Source organism: Oncorhynchus kisutch, linkage group LG2 (genome assembly GCF_002021735.2).
Source record: "Oncorhynchus kisutch isolate 150728-3 linkage group LG2, Okis_V2, whole genome shotgun sequence".
Taxonomy (NCBI): domain Eukaryota; kingdom Metazoa; phylum Chordata; class Actinopteri; order Salmoniformes; family Salmonidae; genus Oncorhynchus; species Oncorhynchus kisutch.
Window position 1 is genome coordinate 56,156,236 of NC_034175.2, and position 22,013 is coordinate 56,178,248.

The 22,013-nt window shown below is 43.4% G+C and overlaps 1 protein-coding gene across 4 annotated transcripts in view; it reads right to left on the reverse strand.

The window, feature by feature from the left end:
• Positions 1 to 3,080: 3,080 nt before the first annotated feature.
• LOC109868458 (interleukin-1 receptor type 1) overlaps positions 3,081 to 22,013 on the reverse strand; it is a 36,803-nt gene continuing 17,870 nt past the window's right edge. For 3 of the 4 annotated variants that reach the window (XM_031797952.1, XM_020458043.2, XM_020458060.2), the window contains 6 exons: positions 21,726 to 21,788; positions 20,784 to 20,916; positions 19,473 to 19,624; positions 17,499 to 17,642; positions 4,084 to 4,251; positions 3,083 to 3,854 (listed from right to left, as the gene is read on the reverse strand). In XM_031797952.1, the coding sequence (XP_031653812.1) occupies positions 3,364 to 3,854; positions 4,084 to 4,251; positions 17,499 to 17,642; positions 19,473 to 19,624; positions 20,784 to 20,916; positions 21,726 to 21,788 (1,151 nt within the window). In that variant the 3' untranslated portion in view covers positions 3,083 to 3,363. Of the gene's footprint in view, positions 3,855 to 4,083; positions 4,252 to 17,498; positions 17,643 to 19,472; positions 19,625 to 20,783; positions 20,917 to 21,725; positions 21,789 to 22,013 lie in introns of all 4 variants that reach the window. The other variant, XM_020458052.2, reaches the window with a different exon arrangement.

Consider the following 22,013-nt stretch of genomic DNA (forward strand, 5'->3'; position numbering starts at 1 on the left):
TTGACATTGTTGTCCTTAAGCCATTTTTCCACAACTTTGGAAGTATGCTTGGGGTCATTGTCCATTTGGAAGACCCAATTGTGATCCACATCATTTTTCTTCCTCACGATGCCATCTATTTTGTGAAGTGTACCAGTCCCTCCTGCAGCAAAGCACCCGCACAACATGATGCTGCCACCCTGTGCTTCACGGTTGGGATGGTGTTCTTCGGCTTCAAAGCCTCCTCCTTTATCCTCCAAACATAACGATGGTCATTATGGCCAAACAGTTTTATTTGTGTTTCATCAGACCAGAGGACATTTCTCCAAAAAGTATGATCTTTGTCCCCATGTGCAGGTGCAAACCATAGTCTGGCTTTTTTATGGTGGTTATGGAGCAGTGGCTTCTTCCTTGCTGAGCGGCTTTTCAGGTTATGTTGATATAGAACTTGTTTTACTGTGGATATAGATACTTTTGTATCTGTTTCCTACAGCATCTTCAACAGGTCCTTTGCTGTTGTTCTGGGATTGATTTGCACTTTTCACACCAAAGTACATTAATCTCTAGGAGACAGAACGAGTCTCCTTCCTGAGCTGTATGACGGCTGCGTGGTCCCATGGTGTTTATACTTGCGTACTATTGTTGTACAGTTGAACGTGGTACCTTCAGGCATTTGGAAATTGCTCTCAAGGATGAACAATACTTGTGGAGTTCTACAAAAAAAATGGCTGATTTCTTTAGATTTTCCCATGATGTCAAGCAAAGAGGCCCTGAGTTTGAAGGTAGGCCTTGAAATACATCCACAGGTACACCTCCAATTGACTCAAATGATGTCAATTAGCCTATCAGAAACTTCTAAAGCCATGAGATCATTTTCTGGAATTTTCCAAGCTGTTTAAAGGCACAGTCAACTTAGTGTATGTAAACTTCTGACCCACTGGAATTGTGATACAGTGAATTATAAGTGAAATAATGTGTCTGTAAACAATTGTTGGAAAAATTACTTGTCATGCACAAAGTAGATGTCCTAACCGACTTGCCAAAACTATAGTTTGTTAACAAGAAATTTGTGGAGTGGTTGAAAACGAGTTTTAATGACTCCAACCTAAGTGTATGTAAACTTCCGACTTCAACTGTAAATCCGAGATGCTCCATTTAGTATGATATCTTATATTTCATGTTACTGTATGTAATAATTTGAAGATGTCCATCATCCATTTTGCATGATATGTTACAAATTGCAATACTTCGATATGTTACAATTTTGCTAAACTTACAATATTTTACGAATTGTAAAACATGTCACGAATTCCAATTTGTTGTTGCTAATGTTAGCTAGGTGGCGAATGCTAACATTAGCTAGGCTAGGGGTTAGAGTTAACTCAGCTTTTCCCAAACTCGGCCTGGGGACCCCAAAAGGTGCATGTTTTTTTATTATTCCCCTAGCACTACACAGCTGATTCAAATAATCAAAGCTTTGTGATTATTTGATTATTTTTATCAGCTGTGTAGTTCTACGGTATAAACCAAACGTGCACCCCTTGGGGTCTCGAGGGCCGAGTTTGGAAAACTCTGGGTTAGCTAAAAGGGTTAAGATTAGGCTTAGAGTTAAGGGAAAGGTTAGCTAACATGCTAAATAGTTGTAAAGTAGCAAGTAGTGACAACTTTGTTATTTGCAAAAATTGTCCGTGATGAGACACGAACACGCAACTAGGCATTCTCGGGATACGCGTTTTTGCCTTAAGTTTGGTCTCATGTAACTATACCAAACGTAACATATCATACTCATTTGGGTGTCCCAGATAGACTTTACATAACATAGTAAAGTACATCAGACAAGGCTACTTAACTTGGCCTAGTAAGAAATTGGAAGGTGATGCGTATGTAGACCTATTGAAGAAAAGCCATTCCCATCTAAAGTGGCTAAATGTTACTTCCCATAAGTCTACTTGCGAAAACATTTGTCCAAGTTTAGGTAGGCCTATACGCCTACTACTACTACTCCTACAGTACATATCACGCTAATAATTCATTATTAAGCCTTATAGGACTAAATGTCAGCAATATTTTCACTGATCATCATCTTTGAAAACATGATCAGTCCACTTATTAACATTGTTTAATTGAACTACTATAATTAACCATTTGATTATTTTTAATATTCACTTTATCTCCACTTGACATTAATTAAAATAGGCTACTTAAAATTCTATATATATTAGATGTCTAAGGCTTTTCGATAAACATTTTTTTAAATGACATAGCCTATTTTATGATCACATTGGATTACAGTAAAGCAGGTTAGCAGTCACAGATTAAGGACTACCTGAATGTAGGTTTAGTAGGCTAGCCATGACAAAAGAGCTAGCATACCAACCAACTTCTGCAAACGCCACACCCTTTCTGCAAAGTTTGTGGTAATTTTCAGGGAACGCTACAATAATTTGCTTTAATAAAGTATTTGTTAATAGTCGGCACACCATTTATAAAACATTAATGCTATAAAAGTAAATGTCAGTAAGTTATTCATAAATACTTAGGCCTACTTATGCATTATTAACTGCATTCATAAATATTACACTTATAGCTCAATGGATGATTAACATCAATCTGTGTCACACCCTGACCTTAGTTATCTTTGTTTTTTTATTATTATTTTGGTTAGGTCAGGGTGTGACAAGGGTGGTATGTGTTTTTGTCTTGCCTAGGGTTTTTGTAATTCTGTGGGGTTTTGGTATGTCTAGGTATATGTAGGTCTATGGTGGCCTGAATTGGTTCCCAATCAGAGACAGCTGTTTATCGTTGTCTCTGATTGGGGATCCTATTTAGGTTGCCATTTTCCATTTTGGTTTTGTGGGTTATTGTCTGTGTTGTTGCATGTCAGCACTCATGTTATATAGCGGCACGTTCGTTTTGTTATTTTGTTTAGTGTTCTTCGTTTAATAAAGAAGAATGTATTCATATCACACGGCGCCTTTGTCACGTTCGTCGTATTGATGAGCCCATCTGAGAAACCATTCTTTCAACAATCCTTAATAAATAAAGGAACATTTTGGTGGGAGGATTTTTAAAATAGAAACAAAGACATCAAATAAATAATATAGAATATACTGTGAAATCTTTATTAAAGCTCTCACACAGATTTGGTGTGTATGTACAACATGGTAGCAGTGTTCCATAATGTGTGTGTGCGCGTGTGTGCGTGAGCATACGTGCATGCGTGTATGACTGGCTCTGCCAATATGGTCACTACCAAGTGTTATTTTATATTCTCCATGGTATCAGAAGATCTTTCATTCAACAGATTTCCTCCTCACGTTGGTCATTTGAACATCCATCCATAACATGCCAACACTGTCCTCTCCCAACAGCCCATCTATCCCTTCAGATGTTCAACAGACTGTTCTTCTCTGGACACTTTGTCCTCTTGCCCCTCACAGGCATATAATACCTCAGTTCCTTCCAGAAGTGTGAGGATGAGGAAAGAGAGGGTGAGGAGAAAGAGGGCGAAGCCCCTCTCTTCTCCTTCACCTCCTCTTCCCCCCACCTCCCACACCTCAACCCTCTGGTCCTCCTAGTCCTGCTACTCTTCCACCAGCAGACAGCACCCTGGCGCTCCCGGAGGTGGCGCACCGACTCGGGGAAGAAGGCGAGCTGTGTGGGGGTGATCTCTTCCAGCTCCACCAGAACCACCTTAAGGGAACCCTCCAGCAGTGCACGGTGCATAGCCATCTGCCTCTCAAAGCTCTTCCAGGCCTCCAGGACATCGCTGCTGCTGCTGTCACTCTGACCTCCACTGCAGAACGTAGAGCCAGTGTAGACAAGGAGGAGACGCCGGCTGGCCCACATGCTCTCCTCCACAGCATCTACTACGGCTAGAGGGTGTGGGCGAGGGAGGGGCAAGAGGGACAATGGGTATTAAAACACTTTATGATTAAAATGGTTTCAGAAGTTCTTTATGATTTCAGAAAAGGTTCCACATATTTAATCATCATACTACATGTGTACTAACGCCAAGGCTTTAGCTCAGCAGACTAACACAGACCTGTGACGCCCAGGAGCCCCAGGTTTGAACCCAGTCAATCACATATGCAGATGTCTTACCGTCCCCTGGTAGGCTGTCCCGGCCCAGAATAAAGAGCCTGTAGCCACACCTCCCCTCGAGAACCTGGGGCAATGTGTGGAGGGCAAACATTTCCACCTCCCCACTGGCCACGCTCCCAGAGAGATGGGGATACGCCACATATGCATCATACAGCTTTCCATCAGACTCTGCCACATGCAGAAGAGGGTTAAAAACAACAGGTGTGTTAGTGCTGGGCTAGAGCAAAAGCCTCCACAGAACTGCCAAACGGAGGAGGCTTGGTTATGTCTGACACCATAGTTACTTGTGTTTTATGGTTACATGGCCTATTCATTGCCTCGTAGAAAACTGCATCTCTCTTTCCTCTGAGTCATGGAAATGATGTGCTGGCATCGCTGTGGGATGTGCTACAGTACCTCGCTACACTTGCTGCTGATTTTACTTGTGGTCAGGTGGGGAGTGTGAAACAAGCAATGCAACGTGCATGTGTGTGGGCCAGGGAGGTTGTGGTGAGATATACTTTATGTAATCTGGTGTCGGAATGTACATTTATGTTAGTGCAAGTTGTTTCCGTTGTGTGAATGCACAGTATGTGTCGGAGCCAAAAGGCCCTTTAAAGAAGAATTATAATTTATGATTCATTTGAAGGATATGCATTATTTTTTAGATGGGGAGGTAGTTTGGGAAGCTAGGGGGGGACGACACTAGCCCACTAATAACATTTCATATTATACTTTACACATAACACACTGAGGTACAAAAGGAATTGCATTGTTCTTGAAAGTTTCATTTAGTTATGAATGAAGACGTGTGGCACTCTATGGAACCCTGATTCTAAAGGAGAACAAAGGAATTAAAGATGTGTTGAATCTTAAATCACCTATTGCTAGAGCAGTGGCAAATTTAGACTTGGAAGCTACTACAAGTTGGAAACTGTAGCTCTATGGATTTCGCACGCCAGTGACTGACTATTGGAAAACGAAGCACATGGAGCAGCATTAAATAATGGCATGCGGATTTTTTTTATTTATTTCACCTTTATTTAACCAGGTAGGCTAGTTGAGAACAAGTTCTCATTTGCAACTGCGACCTGGCCAAGATAAAGCATAGCAGTGTGAGCAGACAACAAAGAGTTACACATGGAGTAAACAATTAACAAGTCAATAACACAGTAGAAACCAAAGGGGGAGTCTATATACAATGTGTGCAAAAGGCATGAGGAGGTAGGCATGCAGGATGCAGGATTTATGAATGAAAAAAGTAAAAGCTATCAAATAAATAGATTAATTGTGCGTGTAAGGATACAATAACTACATGGAATAAAGGAATGTTAACAATTGCTGTTGATTGTTGCTACTTGTGGGGATTGTAAATATTAAGAAAATCGTTGAAACGTGTTTGTCGTAAATCTGCTCACTGCGCACTCATGGAATGGAAACAGTAAATAAGTGCGCCTGATCAACACAACTGAAACAAACACGAGATTGCAAATACAGTTTGGATTGGAAATTATCGTGATTGAAATGTGTTTTTGCGTAAATAATGGATGACAACCGAAGACGACATGGACAAAAATGTCTGAGCCCATGGCTGCTGAGCAAAAACTGACTAAGCTTATTGGCTATTGTAGGGCACAGCTTAGAATATTAACGGAATTAAATAAATGCGCTATTGGTTAATAAAGAAAGTGTTGACCAAGTGACTTTTCTTGCTGATGGGTTTCTGAATGAATTCATACAGCTTCATAAATCTATTCACGCTCTATTATAGGATGATGAAAATGGTGGGGATCAAATGGATTGGTTCGACCCAAAATGATAAGGTTTGATGAATTTATGGATAAATGGGTTGGTGATGCAAATTCCCTGGTCACTGAACATCCCCTGAAATAGATGCCGATGACAGTGTGTCAAAAAACTCTAGAAGGTTCTCAAAGGCTTCATCCACAACTTCAAGTCGGATAAGAGCTGAAACTGAAAGAGCTGCTCTCTTGGCTAAGGCAGATGCACTCAAAGATAAGCACCAAGTTGAGAAAGAAGAAGCAAAAATACTAGCTGAGCTAAAAGCCAAAAAGTAAAACCTGGAAATGCACACCCAAATTGCATCTAAAGCCCCTTAAAAGGTATGGAAGAACATGAAGATTCCTTACAAAATGGGACCAAAGACGCCAAAGGATGGCATGAATTTATATCATGAGGAGTCCAGAAGAATGACGCCTCTTAGAACCCTGGAAAAGTTCTCCATAGAAGACGGATTGAACTCACCAGAGGAGGATGAAATGTATGCTAGTCCTCACCTGAACAATATGCCAAGCAATTCTGAGCAGTTTATATTTGCTGATGTCCGTCCTACACAGACAAAATGAAGTGACTGAACTCATTATCAAGCAGCAAAGGCTGTCACTTCATCCTGTCAGAAAAATTCTGTGTTTACAGGTGACCTACTTTAATACCAGTCATTCATAATAGCCTTTGAACATGGTATTGACAGCAAAGCTGACAGCAGTCAAGACAAGCTTTATTTCTTAGAGTAATATAAATTACAAATGGTCAAGCAAGAGAACTAGTCTGCAGCTGTCATCATATGGAACCTGAGGTGGGTTACAGGGAAGCTAGGAGGCTATTAGAACAGCATTTTGGAAATGGAATGAGAATATCAACTGCTTACATAGAGAAAGCTTCGGGCTGGTCTGCCATTAAAACTGATGGTAATGCTCTTCACGCATACGCACTGTTCTTGCAACAATGTTGGAATGTTATGCTACGTATTGGATTTAAGGATGAAATTAATGTCACATCAAATATGAGAATAATCATTTAAAAATTACCATTCAAACTTAGAGACAACTGGAGAGCTGTAGCCTGTGATAGTCAAGAATTAACTAACTAAGGAGCATGTTCTCATTGAGAGGCAGGCCCGCATCTCCTCTGATCCAGTCTTTGGAGATGTCCAAGACCCTTTCACTGGGAAAAAAAACTCCAAACCCCAAACTCTAAAACCAAAACTTCAGCTGAAGTCAGGAAGCGAAAGGAGGCTATGCTACACTTTCATCAAAGTGAAAAGGAAACCAGTCAGAAAGTTGCACTGCAAAAACTATGTATCCTTTTACACTATGGAAGCATGTAAAAGGATGAGGTCAAAGCCACATAAAGAAAAAGGTAGCGTTTCTAAATGCATATGCTTAGGATGCTTGATCAAAGGTCATATGAGCAAAGCTGGTGTGCGCAAGGAAATTAACGTGATATGTGAGAGAAAAAACACCCCAGTATGCTACACATTAAAGTGGAGGAATGGGTTGAAAGAGACAACAGGACACTGTGTGCACTGCTATGGTTTCTCTCCCTACAAGTGGCCACACTGGGGCTGGCAATGAAGGCTGTAGTCTTGCCATCATGCCTGTGCAAATCAAACATTCTTAAGGAAGCAAAATCATACAGACCTACGCCTCTTTAGATCCCAGCAGTTCAGCAACATTCTGTACAGAGAAGCTTGTCAGATCTCAACATCAGGGGAAAGAGAATGGACATTCTGTTAAAGACAATGGGACAGAGGAAACCAGTGGGCTGTTACAAAATAAACAGACTGGATGTATGTGGTTTTAGAACTTCCAGAGGTATACACTCATTCCCGTCACAAAGGAAAGTATCCCCTTACAAGATCATATTTATAGCCAGCAGCATACCACCCAGTAGGAGGCACTATTTCCTCTGGTCTAAAAAATATCCCAATGCCCCAGGGCAGTGATTGGGGACGGTGCCGTAACTATTCCCCAGGTTGTTGCTGTAAATGAGAATGTGTGCTCAGTCAACTTACCTGGAAAAATATAAAAAATTCAGGCATTGATCATATTTGAATATCAGGCATTGGTCACTCTTTACAGTATTGATGCAGATGTGGAACTTATCATTAGGAGTCAAGAGACTCTATGCTGCAAAAACTGTCCTTGGATGGTAAATGGATCAATCGGTAGCTGTCATGATGGGCCATGTGTGGCAGTGAACAGAGTATCAGTTGATAGCTTAGAACAGCTGCTGATCAAACATTACAGAGACATTCCAGAGCTCACACTGAGAAAAGTGAATTATCTGTTGAAGACCAGCGCTTCCTTCAAATTGCATCTAACTCTGTTACACTTAAAGGACACTACCACCTTCAACTACACTTTCGGAAGGAGGAAGTGAATATGCCGCTCACAACCTCAAAATTAAGTTTGAATATAATAAAGTCTTCTTTGAGGAATATAAAGGATTTCTAAATGATGTGTTAAAGCAAGGGCATGCAGAAAAAGGTGCCTCAGGACCAGCTGCTCCGGCAGGATGGACGAGTGTGGTACATCCCACAACATGGTGTGTACCACCCAACTAAGAAAATGATGAGTGGTTTTTGACTGTACTGCTTTGTTCAAGGTCACTTCAAGGTCACACATCAAAGAACTGCTTTAAGGCCCAGATCGTTCAAAAACCCTCCTAGGTGTTTGGCCAGGAGCCCATTGCTGTAATGGCTGACATAGTGGGCATGTTTCACCAGGTCAGAGTATCCCCTCAAGATGTGGACTTCCTGCGATTCCGCTGGTGGCCTGATGGAGACAAGCCAACCACTGGCTGAATAGCGGATGACAGTTAATCTGTTTGGAGCTGTCTCCTCTCCCAGTTGTGCTAGTTTTGCACTAAATAAAACCATAGATGACAACAGATCTGTAAAACTGTAAAAATGAACTCATGTGGATGACCTTCTGAAATCGGTGCCCTCAGAAAGTGAAGCTATCACTCTTGTCAACGATCTGAGGGCCATCTGTGCAGGAGGAGGATTTAGACTCACAAAATGGATCAGCAACAGTCATGCTTTTCCTGGGCTCATTGCCTGCTGAAGAGAGAGCCAATGATGTTAAGGAGCTCAACCTGGATATAGAGACCTTACCAAGGGACACAGAACTTGGAGTGCAGTGGGATGTTCAAGAGGACACCCTCTCTTTCAGAACAGCCATGAAAGCCCAACCAATCACCAGAAGAGGCATATTATGAGTCGTCTGCTCTGTGCATGACCCTCAGTGTTTTTGGTTCCATTTGTCCTGACTGGAAGAAAAATACTCCCAAGAGCTATGTAGACTGGACTGTGGATGGGATGAGGAGATCCCAGAGGTCTTCGTTGTGCAGTGAAGGAAATTGATTTTTGATTTATAACAATTGACTGGTTTCCACGTGTCCAGATGTAATAAACCGTCTGGATAAGAAAAACTTAAGTCTGCACAGCTTCATCACTTCAGTGATGCCATTTAGGCTGGTGTCACGACTTCTGCTGAAGTCGATGCCCCTTCCTTGTTCGGGTGGTGCTAGGCGGTCGACGTCACCAGTCTTCTAGCCATCATTGATCCATTTTTCATTGGTTTTGTCTTGTCTTCCTACACACCTGGTTTCAATCCCATTCATTACCTGTTGTGTATTTAACCCTCTGTTTCCCATCATGTCTTTGTCAGAGATTGTTTCTTGTTTCAGTTTCGTGTTGTTTGTATTTGGTGCGAGACGGGTCCTCGTACCCAATTTTTTAAATTTGTATCAATGTTTTGGAGTTATGTTTTGTTTTATTAAATTACTCCATTTACCGAGTTTATTCTCCTGCGCCTGACTTCCCTGCCACCTATACACACACGTTTGTGACAGAATCTCTGACCACCAATGAAGTCAGCAAGAGAAGGTACCCCGACCATGGAGGTGGAGGAGCGCATCATGGAACATACGGCGATGATTTTCAAACTGAGCGTCGCCATGGATCGCGTTGTCCAGAATATGGACCGCTGGGAGACAGGGAGTTTTCCCAGCGCCTCCACCAGCACAACCAGGGTCTCCCCTGAACGCCCCTTTCCCACCTGAACCTAACAGATTCCAGTTATCCATGCCACAGGGATAAGACGGAGATGCTGCCGGCTGCCAGGGTTTCCTTCTCCAACTAAGCCTGTACCTGGTCACGGTTCACCCAGCTCCATCGGACCGTGAGAGGCGTTTCACCCTCATTTCATGGCTCACCGGGAAAGCCCTGGAGTGGGCCAGCGCTGTGTGTGGAGTTCACCTGCTGTTTCCGGACAGTATTCGACCACCCACCTGAGGGCAGAGCGGCGGGTGAGCGCCTCTACCATCTGAGGTAGGAGAAGAAGAGCGCCCAGGAGTTTGCACTGGAGTTTAGGACCCTGGCTGCCGGAGCTGGATGGAGCAACCGGGCCTTAATCGACCATTACTACTGTAGTCTATGTGAGGACGTCCGTCGGGAGCTGGCTTGCAGAGACACCACCCTCACCTTCGACCAGCTGGTGGACCGGTCCATCCGGCTGGACAACCTGCTGGCTACTCACGGACGGACGTCCAGATCGGGGTCTGGTTGTTCCATCCTCCCGCAAACCCTCTCCGATACCTATGGAGCTGGGAGGTGCGGTGCACAGGGAGAACGGAGGGGGTTCCCGCTCGTGCCCCATATGTGGACACAGAGGCCACACTGCTGGTCGGTGCCGGGTTGGTTCCTCTGGGTATCGAGGCGACAGGCAGGGCACTCTGGCGTCACCCCAGGTGAGTAGGCACCATTCTCATCCAGAGCCCTCTGTTGCACATATGTTTGTCTCTGTTACCTTTCCTGAATTTTCTCTGCATTCCCAGAATGAGGCGCTAGTAGATTCAGGCACGGCTGGGCATTGAGTTAATAAAGGATTAGCTCATAGTTTTGGGATTCCCATTGTTCCTGTAAATATGCCTTTCCCCGTTCATGCCTTAGATAGTCGACCATTAGGGTCAGGGTTTATCAGGGAGGCCACCGCTCCTTTGAGTATTGTAACGCAGGGGGGTCACAGGGAAAATATTTGTATTTTCTTATTGATTCTCCTGCATATTCTGTGGTGCTAGGCCTACCCTGGTTAGCTTGTCATAACCCTACTGTTTCATGGCCACAGAGGGCTCTCACGGGGTGGTCGCGAGAGTGTTCAGGTAGGTGTTTAGGGGTTTCCGTTGGTGCTACTACGGTGGAAAGTCCAGACCAGGTCTCCACCGTGCGCATCCCCCCAGAATATGCCAATTTGGCTATCGCCTTCTGTAAAAAGAAGGCGACTCAATTACCACCCCATCGACAGGGGGATTGTGCGATAGATCTCATGGTAGGCACTGCACTTCCCAGGAGTCACGTGTATCCCCTGTCGCAAGCGGAGACGGTGGCTATGGAGACATATGTCTCTGAATCCCTGTGTCAGGGGTACATTCAGCACTCTATTTCTCCCGTCTCCTCAAGTTTCTTTTTTGTGAAGAAGAAGGATGGAGGTTTGCACCCGTGCATTGATTATGGAGGTCTCAATAAAATCACAGCGAGGTATAGTTACACAGGGCGCACTTCTTCACTAAACTGGATCTCAGGAGTGAGTACAATCTGGTGCGTATTAAGAAGGGAGACGAGTGGAAGGCAGCATTTAGTACCACCTCAGGGCATTATGAGTACCTAGTCATGCCGTATGGGGGTTGATGAATGCTCCATAAGTCTTCCAATCATTTGTGGACGAGATTTTCAGAGACCTGCACGGGCAGGGTGTAGTGGTGTATATTGAGGACATTCTGATATACTCCGCTACACGTGCCGAGCATGTGTCCCTGGTGCGCAGAGTGCTTGGTCGTCTGTTGGAGCATGACCTGTACGTCAAGGCTGAGAAATGCTTGTTCTTCCAACAGTCCGTCTCCTTCCTGGGGCATCGGATTTCCACATCAGGGGTGGAGATGGAGAGTGATCGCATTGCAGCCGTGCGTAATTGGCCAACTCCCACCACGGTAAAGGAGGTGCAGCGATTCTTAGGGTTTGCCAACTACTACCGGAGATTTGTCCGGGTTTTGGCCAGGTTGCTGCTCCCATTACCTCACTGCTAAAGGGGGGCCCGGTGCACTTGCAGAGGTCAGCTGAGGCGAACAGGGCTTTTAGGCACCTGAAGGCTCTGCTTACCTCGGTTCCTGTGTTGGCTCAGCAGTGCTCTCTCAGCGCTCGGGTACGCCACTAGCAAAACTATGATGTGGGGGACCGGGAGCTGTTGGCTGTCGTCAGGGCCTTGAAGGCGTGGAGACATTGGCTTGAGGGGGCTAAACACCCTTTTCTCATCTGGACTGACCATCGCAATCTGGAGTACATCCAGGAGGCGAGGAGACTGAATCCTCGCCAGGCAAGGTGGGCCATGTTTTTCACCCGTTTTTGTGTTTACCCTCTCTTACAGACCAGGCTCCCAGAACGTGAAGGCAGACGCACTGTCCTGGCTGTGTGACACAGAGGAGCGGTCCATGGATCCCACTCCCATACTCTCAGCCTCTTTTGGTGGCACCGGTAGTGTGGGAGCTGGACGCGGACATTGAGCAGGCGTCACGTGCAGAGCCCTTTCCCCTTCAGTGTCCAGCTGGGCGTCTGTACGTTCCGTCTTCTGTCCGCGACCGACTGATCTATTGGGCCCACACGTCACCCTCCTCTGGTCATCCTGGGATAGGTCGGACGGTGCGCTGTCTTGATGGGAGGTACAGGTGGCCCACTTTAGCTAAGGACGTGAGGATTTATGTTTCCTCCTGCTCAGTGTGCGCCCAGAGCAAGGCTCCTAGACACCTGCCCGGAGGTAAGTTACAACCCTTACCCGTTCCACAATGGCCGTGGTCACAGCTGTCGGTGGATTTCTTAACTGATATTTCACCTTCACAGGGTAACACCACGATCCTGGTCGTTGTGGATCGTTTTTCTATGTTCTGTCGTCTCCTCCCTTTGCCCAGTCTCCCTACGGCCTTAGAAACTGCAGAGGATCTGTTTACACACGTCTTCCGGCACTATGGGGTGCCTGAGGATATAGTGTCTGATCGAGGTCCCCAGTTCACGTCAAGGGTCTGGAAGGCGTTCATGGAACATCTGGGGGTCTCGGTCAGCCTTACCGCAGGTTTACACCCCGAAAGTAATGGGCAGGTGGAGAGAGTTAACCAGGATGTGGGTAGGTTTCTGCGGTCTTATTGCCAGGACAGAGATGGCCCAGAAATCACTACGCCACTCCTCCACTAACCTTTCTCCTTTTCAATGTGTATTAGGGTATCAGCCAGTTCTGGCTCCATGGCATCAGAGTCAGACCGAGGCTCCTGCAGTGGACAATTGGTTCCGGCGCGTGGAGGAAACCTGGGAGGCCGCCCACGTCCACCTTCAGCGTGCCATACTGTGCCAGAAAGTTGGCGCAGACCGTCACCGCAGTGAGGCCCCGGTGTTCACACCAGGGGACAGGGTCTGGCTCTCGACCTGAAACCTACCCCTCTGCCTGCCCTGCCTGAAGCTGGGTCCGCGGTTTGTGGGGCTGTTTAAAGTCCTGAGGAGAGTGAACGAGGTATGTTATAGGTTACAGCTACCCACTAATTACAGTATTAACCCCTCGTTCCATGTGTCTCTCCTCAGGCTGGAGGTGGCTGGATGTTCCTCCACCCCTCGAGGGGGTCCCGGCGAACTCCGTTCAATACATTTTGGATTCGAGACGTCGGGCGAGGGGCCTTCAGTACCTCGTGTACTGGGAGGGGTACGGTCCGGAGGCCGGTGTCGACGCGCTGCTGGAGCCGCGCGTCAGGGGTGGGGGTACTGTCACTACTTCTGCCAAAGTCGTTGCCTCTCCTTGTTCGGGTGGTGCTCGGCGGTTGACGTCACCGGTCTTCTAGCCATTATTGATCAATTTTTTATTTTCCATTGGATGGGAGATGTTTAAAAAGAGCTGTGACATGGCTACTGAAAGTAAGACTTGTTCTGCAGCAACTGTGTCAGTCAGACAAAGAACTGACAGAAAGTAAAGATAAAAAGGCTGTAGAAAAGCATACGAAGTTCAGAGCTTTCTTGTGTGGTCAAAGCTTGTCTGTTGAGGACAAGGCATAGGCTGAGAAAACTATTGTAAGATGCAGCCAATGGCAATCTTTCCCTCAGGAGATTGCTTATCTGGAGGAAGACGGGCATGTCAAAAGAAATAGCACCATCTTCAGACTGGATCCTATTCTGCAGGATGGACTACTGAGAGTTGGAGGAAGGTTAAGGAGGGCTGCAATGCCAGAGGATATTAAACATCCAGTCATTCTTGGTAAAGGCAGCCACCTCTCCACACTCATCTTGAGAAACATACACAATCAGATTGGACACAGTGGACGGAATCATATGCTCTCCAAATTAAGACAGAGGTATTGGAGAGTGCATGCTAACTCTGCTACAGGGAAGATCTTAAAAGCATGCATCTTCTTTCGACGACAGACAGCCAGAGTGGGAGGACAGAAGACGGCTGACCTCCCCAAGAGCCGTGTATCACCCGACCTGCCACCACTTACATATGTAGGCACTGACTACTTTGAACCGATAGAGGTGAAGTGTGGCCGCTCCAACATCAAAATATATGGTGTTATATTCACGTCTAACCAGCCGCACCCTCCATCTAGAAGTAGCATCTTCCCTTGACATATATTTCAAAATATAAAGTATAAAAAAATTATTTTTTTGTATTCCATTCAGTCTAGTATGAGAACGGTAGCCCCTATCTGCAAAATCAGGGTGTCTGCGGAAAGCTGAGTATGGCTATTGATCGGAGATGGAGACAGATACAATACCTTGTGGATCTGTTCTGGACTAGATGAATAAAGGAGTACCTTCCTTTGACGGAAGAGGGGTAAAAGCTGAACCTCAAGAAAATGATTCTCAGAACAGATGATTTCGTGCTTATTGTTGACAGCACAACACCCAGGAACACTTGGATGATGGGAAGTGTCATTAAACCTATTCAAGACTCAAAAGGTCATATTCGGAGCGTAGTCCTTAAGACCAAAACATCTGTCTTGGAACGACCCATCACCAAACTAGGTCTGCCCCAGGAAGCAGCAGATAATTAAATATACAGAAAAGTACACCCTCATACAGAATGATGGTATTAAATACATTTTGAAGTGTACCATATGAAATTAGGAAGAACTTCAGTTTTGAATATGAAGATAAGTTATGGCTCCTTGAAGATTTCAGTTGAAATTATAATTGTTTTGTTAATGGCAGCCACAATTAGGGTCCGGTAATGTAGGAGCCACAAGGCCCTTTAAAAAATCATTTGAATTTATGATTATTTAGAAGGATATGCATTATTATTTAGATGCGTTTCCCATATTATGGTTACTTATTTACCTGAGCCATGATTGACAGCTTGAATATGCCCACTATACTACGGAGCGAATGTCAATATGGGGAGGTAGTTTGGGAAGCTAAGGGGGGAGTCCTAGCACTGGTTAGGGACTACACCACTAACAACATTTCATATTATACTTTACACATAACACACTGAGGTACAAAAGGTACATTGTTATTGAAAGTTTAATTTAGTTATGAATGAAGACGTGTGGCACTCTATGGAACCCTGATTCTAAAGGAGAACAAAGGAATAAAATATGTGTATAAACTTAAATCAACTATTCTTAGAGCAGTGACTTGGAAACCACTGCAGTTTTCAATTAGTCAGCAGAAGCGTGCATGCATTCATGCCTGCGTGATTGCACTTAGGCATGTTTTTGAGAATGTTTCCATGAGTGGGTGTTCGCAATATACAGTACCAGTCAAAAATGGACACACCTACTCATTCAAGGGTTTCTTTATTTTTACTATTTTCTACATTGTAGAATAATAGTGCAGCCATTAAAACTATGAAATAACACATATGGAATCATGTATTAACCACAAAAAAGTGTTAAACAAATCAAAATATATTTGAGATTTTATATCCTTCAGAGTAGCCAGCCTTTGCCTTGATCACAGCTTTGCACACTCTTGACATTTTCTTAACCAGCTTCATGAGGTAGTCACCTGGAATTCATTTCAATTAACAGGTGTGCCTTGTTCAAAGTTCATTTGTGAAATGTATTTCCTTCTTAATGCATTTGAGCCAATCAGTTGTGTTGTGACATGGTAGTGGTATACAGAATATGGTATTTTAGCAAATAGGGCTAAGTTCATATTACGGCACGAACAGCTCAAATAAGCAAAGAGAAACGACAGTCCATCATTACTTTAAGATATGAAGGTCAGTTAATTCAGAAAACTAAGAACTTTTAAAGTTTCTTCAGGGTCATTCGCAAAAACCATCAAGCACTGTGACGAAACTGGCTCTCACGAGGACCGCCACAGGAAGACCCAGAGTTACATCTGCTGCAGAGGATAAGTTCATTACCAGCCTCAGAAATTGCAGCCCAAATAAATGTGTCCCAGAGTTCACGTAACAGACACATCTCAACATCAACTGTTCAGAGGAGCCTGCATGAATGAGGCCTTCATGGTCGAATTGCGGCAAAGAAATCACTACTATAGGACACCAATAATAAGAAGACACTTGCTTGGGCCAAGAAACACAAGCAATGGACATTAGACTGGTGGAAATCTGTCCTTTGGTCTGATGAGTCCAAATTTGAGATTTTTGGTTCCAAACGCTGTGTCTTTCTGAGACGCAGAGTAGGTGAACGGATGATCTCCGCATGTGTGGTTCCCACTGTGAAGCATGGAGGAAGAGGAGTGATGGTGCTTTGCTGGTGACACTGTCTGATTTATTTCAAATCCAAGGCACACTTAACCAGCATGTCTACCACTGCATTCTGCAGTGATACACCATCCCATCTGGTTTGCACTTAGTGGGACTATAATTTGTTTTTCGACAGGACAATGGCCCAACACACCTCCAGGCTGTGTAAGAGCTATTTCATCAAGAAGGAAAGTGATGGAGTGCTGCATCAGATGATCTGGCCTCCACAATTGTAACGAGTATGCTAGTCGGGAAGCAAGTACAGGGAGTGAATATAATAATAAATGAAACATGGAACAAAACAATTAACACGAGTAGCGTGCAGACATAACACAGGAACAGAACCAATAACACCTGGAGAAAGAACCAAGGGGAGTGACATATCAGGAAGGTGATGGAGTCCGGGTGAGTGTCATGAGGCGCAGGTGCGCGTAACCATGGTGGCTGGTGTGCATAATGAGACAACTGGCAACATCGAGTGCCGGAGAGGGGGAGCGGGAGTAAACGTGACAACAATCATCCGACCTCAACCCAATTGAGATGGTTTGGTATGAGTTGAACTGCAGAGTCTCGGAAAAGCAGCCTACAAGTGCTCAGCATGTGAGAACTCCTTCAAGACATAGAAAAGCATTCTAGGTGATGCTGGTCGAGAGAATGCCAAGAGTGTGCAAAGCTGTCATCAAGGCAAAGGGTGGCTACTTTGAAGAATTTGTTTAACACTTTTTGGTTACTTCATGATTCCATATGTGTTATTCCATACATTTGATGTCTTCACTATTATTCTACACTGTATAAAATTGTAAAAATAAAGAAAACCCTTGAATGAGTAGGTGTGTCCAAACTTTCGACTGGTACTGTATGTGCTGTAAAGCTTCTCTCATTACATACCTGTGTTTGTGTAGAGAAACGGGAACATCCTCCTGAACGACAGCACTATGTCAATCTTGAAGCGATGGTAAATAACAACACTAACAGTAAACATCAATACCAGACTCGTCAGTAGTACCCCAATAGGGAGCAGGTAGTTTGGATCTGTGCAGAAAAAGTCAAGAAGATAGCATTTATTATTTACACTACCATTTTTACCCAAAGTCAAGCTGACTGGTTTTAATTCTAAAACATTTTTTTTTGTGTGTTGAGGTTGCAAAGTTATGAAATATATTACACTATCAAAACAAGGGTAAAGGGACAGGAGAATACGTGACTCTTCTCTTTTTGAACACCGTTATGTTGTCTTCCAGGCAGTATTGTCAGTGGTCACCAATCATCTCCAAGGCATTCCTAGTCAATCGCCAAACATTTTTATAAAAATAAAACAATGAAAAGCCTTCCGTTCCTATTTTTATTTATTGGTCTTGCGCTGTTGGCCGTAGGTGCACACGATTCAGCGGCTCTGCACGCCGGGTAAGCAAAGTATTCCCATTTCATGTGCCCAGAAAAACTCTGGCTGCATTCCAAACACTTAAAAGACACACCCTATCCCCTCAGCCCTCAAAATAAGTGGACACTTCTGATGACGTATCATGACGTCTGACGAGTATACATTTGCAGTGTGAGGGAGGAAGGAATGATTTTTAAATGGATCGCCCTTGCCTGGAAATTCATCCCCCATTCATCCCGCGATGATTGTGTTTTCAGACTCCGGTAGCTTGTGGGTGCTATATATTGTGGGTGCTATATATGCACTAGAGTCAATTATTGCATGTCTACTTATATTAACTATATAATTATTAATATACGCCTACTGTATGATAGATAGCAAATTAATTAGCTAACTAACGTTAGCCTGCCTTGCTACTTCTGAAGTAAAATGGTTTATTTCTACAATTTCCAAATGCTAACCAAACAAAATCATCATTAATTTTACTAGACGTGTTTGTGCCGTCATGTGCATTAGTAGCACAACTCCTAACGTATTTACATTCAACTGAAGGATAGTTGATTCTGTGAGATTTCAAAACTTGTATAACCATGACTAGAGAGAGACTGTCAATGAATACAACAAAGAGTTGCTATTTTTATGAGTGAGTTTGTTTATGTTCATAATCAGCACTGTCAACACCACAGGAGGTGTTACTTGGGGAGGACAGGTTCGTGGTAATGGTGGGGGCGGAATTAGTGGAAGGGTATCAAATATACCAAACACATGGTTTCCATGGATGCCTTTCCATTTACTCCGTTGTAGCCAGTATTATGAGCCGTCCTCCCCTCAGCAGCCTCCACTGGTCAACACTTTTATAATCCATCAAATGAGCATTCTTCCTACTTCCACTAGTGCTACAACCAGCACTACAGGAAAGTGTATAGATAGGCTTGCATTGTTATTATTAGGGTATTTTTTGATATAGAGGAATATTTCACTTTCTCTGTTCATAGGAGCAACAACATTAATTTGTGTATGGGGTGAGGTAATGCGGTGAGATTCGAATTTCACTATCTGCTGGAAGACGGTGTCCCCTTTTAGTCCGTGTCAGTGGCGGAGTCTGCTGTTCTCCCTCTGCTGAGACTGACCATCAGATGCAAGCACCATCAGCCCAGTAAAATAAAATGTTAATTATTTAAATGTATGCTCATTCAGCTGTGCCTCAAGTAATATAACAACTAATCTATTACCTGTGTGATCATATAGCCTACCTAAAATTTGAAATTTAATTTTAAAACAATGCATTGGCAGGCAATTCAAGCAAAGCCAATATGCAGAGATAATGTATTGGGCCTATAGCCTACTGCCCAAACCTCATTGCTACAATAATGTTTTTAATAGGTTAATGTAGCATACGCTTAAGTTTTTTTAAAGTCATGTTCCCAAAAAATCTGAGGTAAATCTCAGATTGCATTTTGACTGGTGATAACTGGTCTAACCTGTAGGGTGGAGTGTGAAGGAGGCTGTATAATAGCCTCTGTCGCTCCAGGTCTGACACGTGTAGTCAATGTAAAAGTCTTCCTCTTCCACCTTCAAGAAATTCAACTGACGCTCAATCCACACACCCGTCTTCTCTTCTTCTCTCCACTCGCTGGTTGGGCAGGAGAGAGGGAGGGAGAGAAGATGTAAAATGATTTCTACCCGTGAACAAATAATCAAACCATGTTCACAATTGAATTGACATAAACCCGGTTTATAAAAAAAAGTTAATACAGGGCTGATGGAAACAAGAAATCAAAGTCGACTCAATTTCATAAATGTCGACAGACAATTGGTTCATTTGACATGTTGGGATCGCTTTGTCTGTAAAATTAATTATGCAAGAAAGGCCGGTGGAAACAGAGTATGCGCTAATATTTACAGTGCCTTGCGAAAGTATTTGGCCCCCTTGAACTTTGCGACCTTTTGCCACATTTCAGGCTTCAAACATAAAGATATAAAACTGTATTTTTTTGTGAAGAATCAACAACAAGTGGGACACAATCATGAAGTGGAACGACATTTATTGGATATTTCAACCTTTTTTAACAAATCAAAAACTGAAAAATTGGGCGTGCAAAATTATTCAGCCCCTTTACTTTCAGTGCAGCAAACTCTCTCCAGAAGTTCAGTGAGGATCTCTGAATGATCCAATGTTGACCTAAATGACTAATGATGATAAATACAATCCACCTGTGTGTAACACAGCCTGAAACAGGCTGAAATTTCAGGTGGTCTTTTCAAACAGCTCTTACACTAAAGGGGCATTATCATAATTTGCTTGGCTGCCAATTATCATATAAAGTGATTTTGCTATTATTTATATCTCATCATATAACCTGTCTATTTTATCAGCAAACTGTTGTCTAGAGAGTATGTGCCACAACCAGATTGGAAAAGTTAGCTACATATCGCAACAGTTTTTTTGATAAAACTATCGGTTGAGTTGAAAATGCGATGGAAACCCATTTCATATATATATATTTTTTGGACATGGGATCTTAACCGCAAAAGTGTTTTTTTCTGTGCATATTGTTTTTATGCAGATTTGTTTAAATATTTGCATGATAATATGTCACTAATTGAATGGAAATCTAGCTTTAGACTGTTTGTATTCAGGGATATGGACCACATCTTGATCTTAATGGTATATCCTTGATATGATTTCAACAGTTTGGATACTATACAGTAGAACATCCATCTGGATGACACAGAATACAGGCATATAGAAGTTTTACAGTATGTGTTGTGATGCTGCTATCTCAACCTACCTTTGTGATTCCTGAAAGACTCGCTCTGAGACATTTCCGGGAATATTGTCATCTCTAGCTATCCAATTCAAGTCCGCGCATTGTCCCCCCACACTCAGCACAAACACCCGACACATCTTACTGAAGGAAGAGCCTAGGGGGCAAACATTGAATTCTTTGTCAAGTTCATACATTAATTAATGTGTACAAAGGACCCAACTAGTTGCATATACACTGAGTGTACAAAACATTAAGAACACCTGCTCTTTCCGTGACATAGCCTGACCAGGTGAATCCAAGTGAAAGCTATGATCCTTATTGATATCACCTGTTAAATCCACTTCAATCAGTGTATATGAAGGGGAGGAGACAGGTTAAATAATTATTTTCAATCCCTGAGACAATTGAGACATCGATTGTATATGTGTGCCATTCAGAGGGTGAATGGGCAAGACAACATATTTAAGTGCCTTTGATCAGGGGGATCGTGTGTATCAAGAATGGTCCACCACCCCAAAGGACATCCAGCCAACTTGACACAACTGTGGGAATCATTGGAGTCAACATGGGCAGCATCCCTGTGGAACACTTGGGACAACTTTTAGAGTCCATGCCCCGACGAATTGAGGCTGTTCTGAGGGCAAAATGGGGAGGTGCAACTCAATATTAGGGAGGTGTTCCTCATGTTTTGTACAGTGTAATTACGTAAACTTTGTGTAAACTCTTGTCTGTATTCTGTCTCTAAATGTTGTCTATCACTAGCAGCACCGCATCATCAAGTAAAATTCAGAGTATATGTTAATGTACTTGTCAAATAAAGGTGATTCTGATATTTAGAAGTCATACAGATATAGTAGGAGCATGCACACACACACACACACACACACACACACACACACACACACACACACACACACACACACACACACACACACACACACAACATGTGCCATAGTGTCTTACCCAAATCTGCTTTGATGATCTTATTAGCAGGTTCAACCACTTTGGGGACAAGGCAATACTCCTCTGAAATTATGACAATGATTCATAAACGTTATAAACAGACGCAAAAATATGCAGTCACCTGACCCTATAGAAAACAACCGCTTCTAAGCTCTCAGAGCAAGTATGAAAGTATGAAATCATGAAGTTACCCATAAATATCTGACCCTGTGTCAGGGGTTATGTAATGGCTAGGTTAAGGATTTTGGGTATATGGTAATAATCTGATCCCAGATCTGTGGTTAGGAG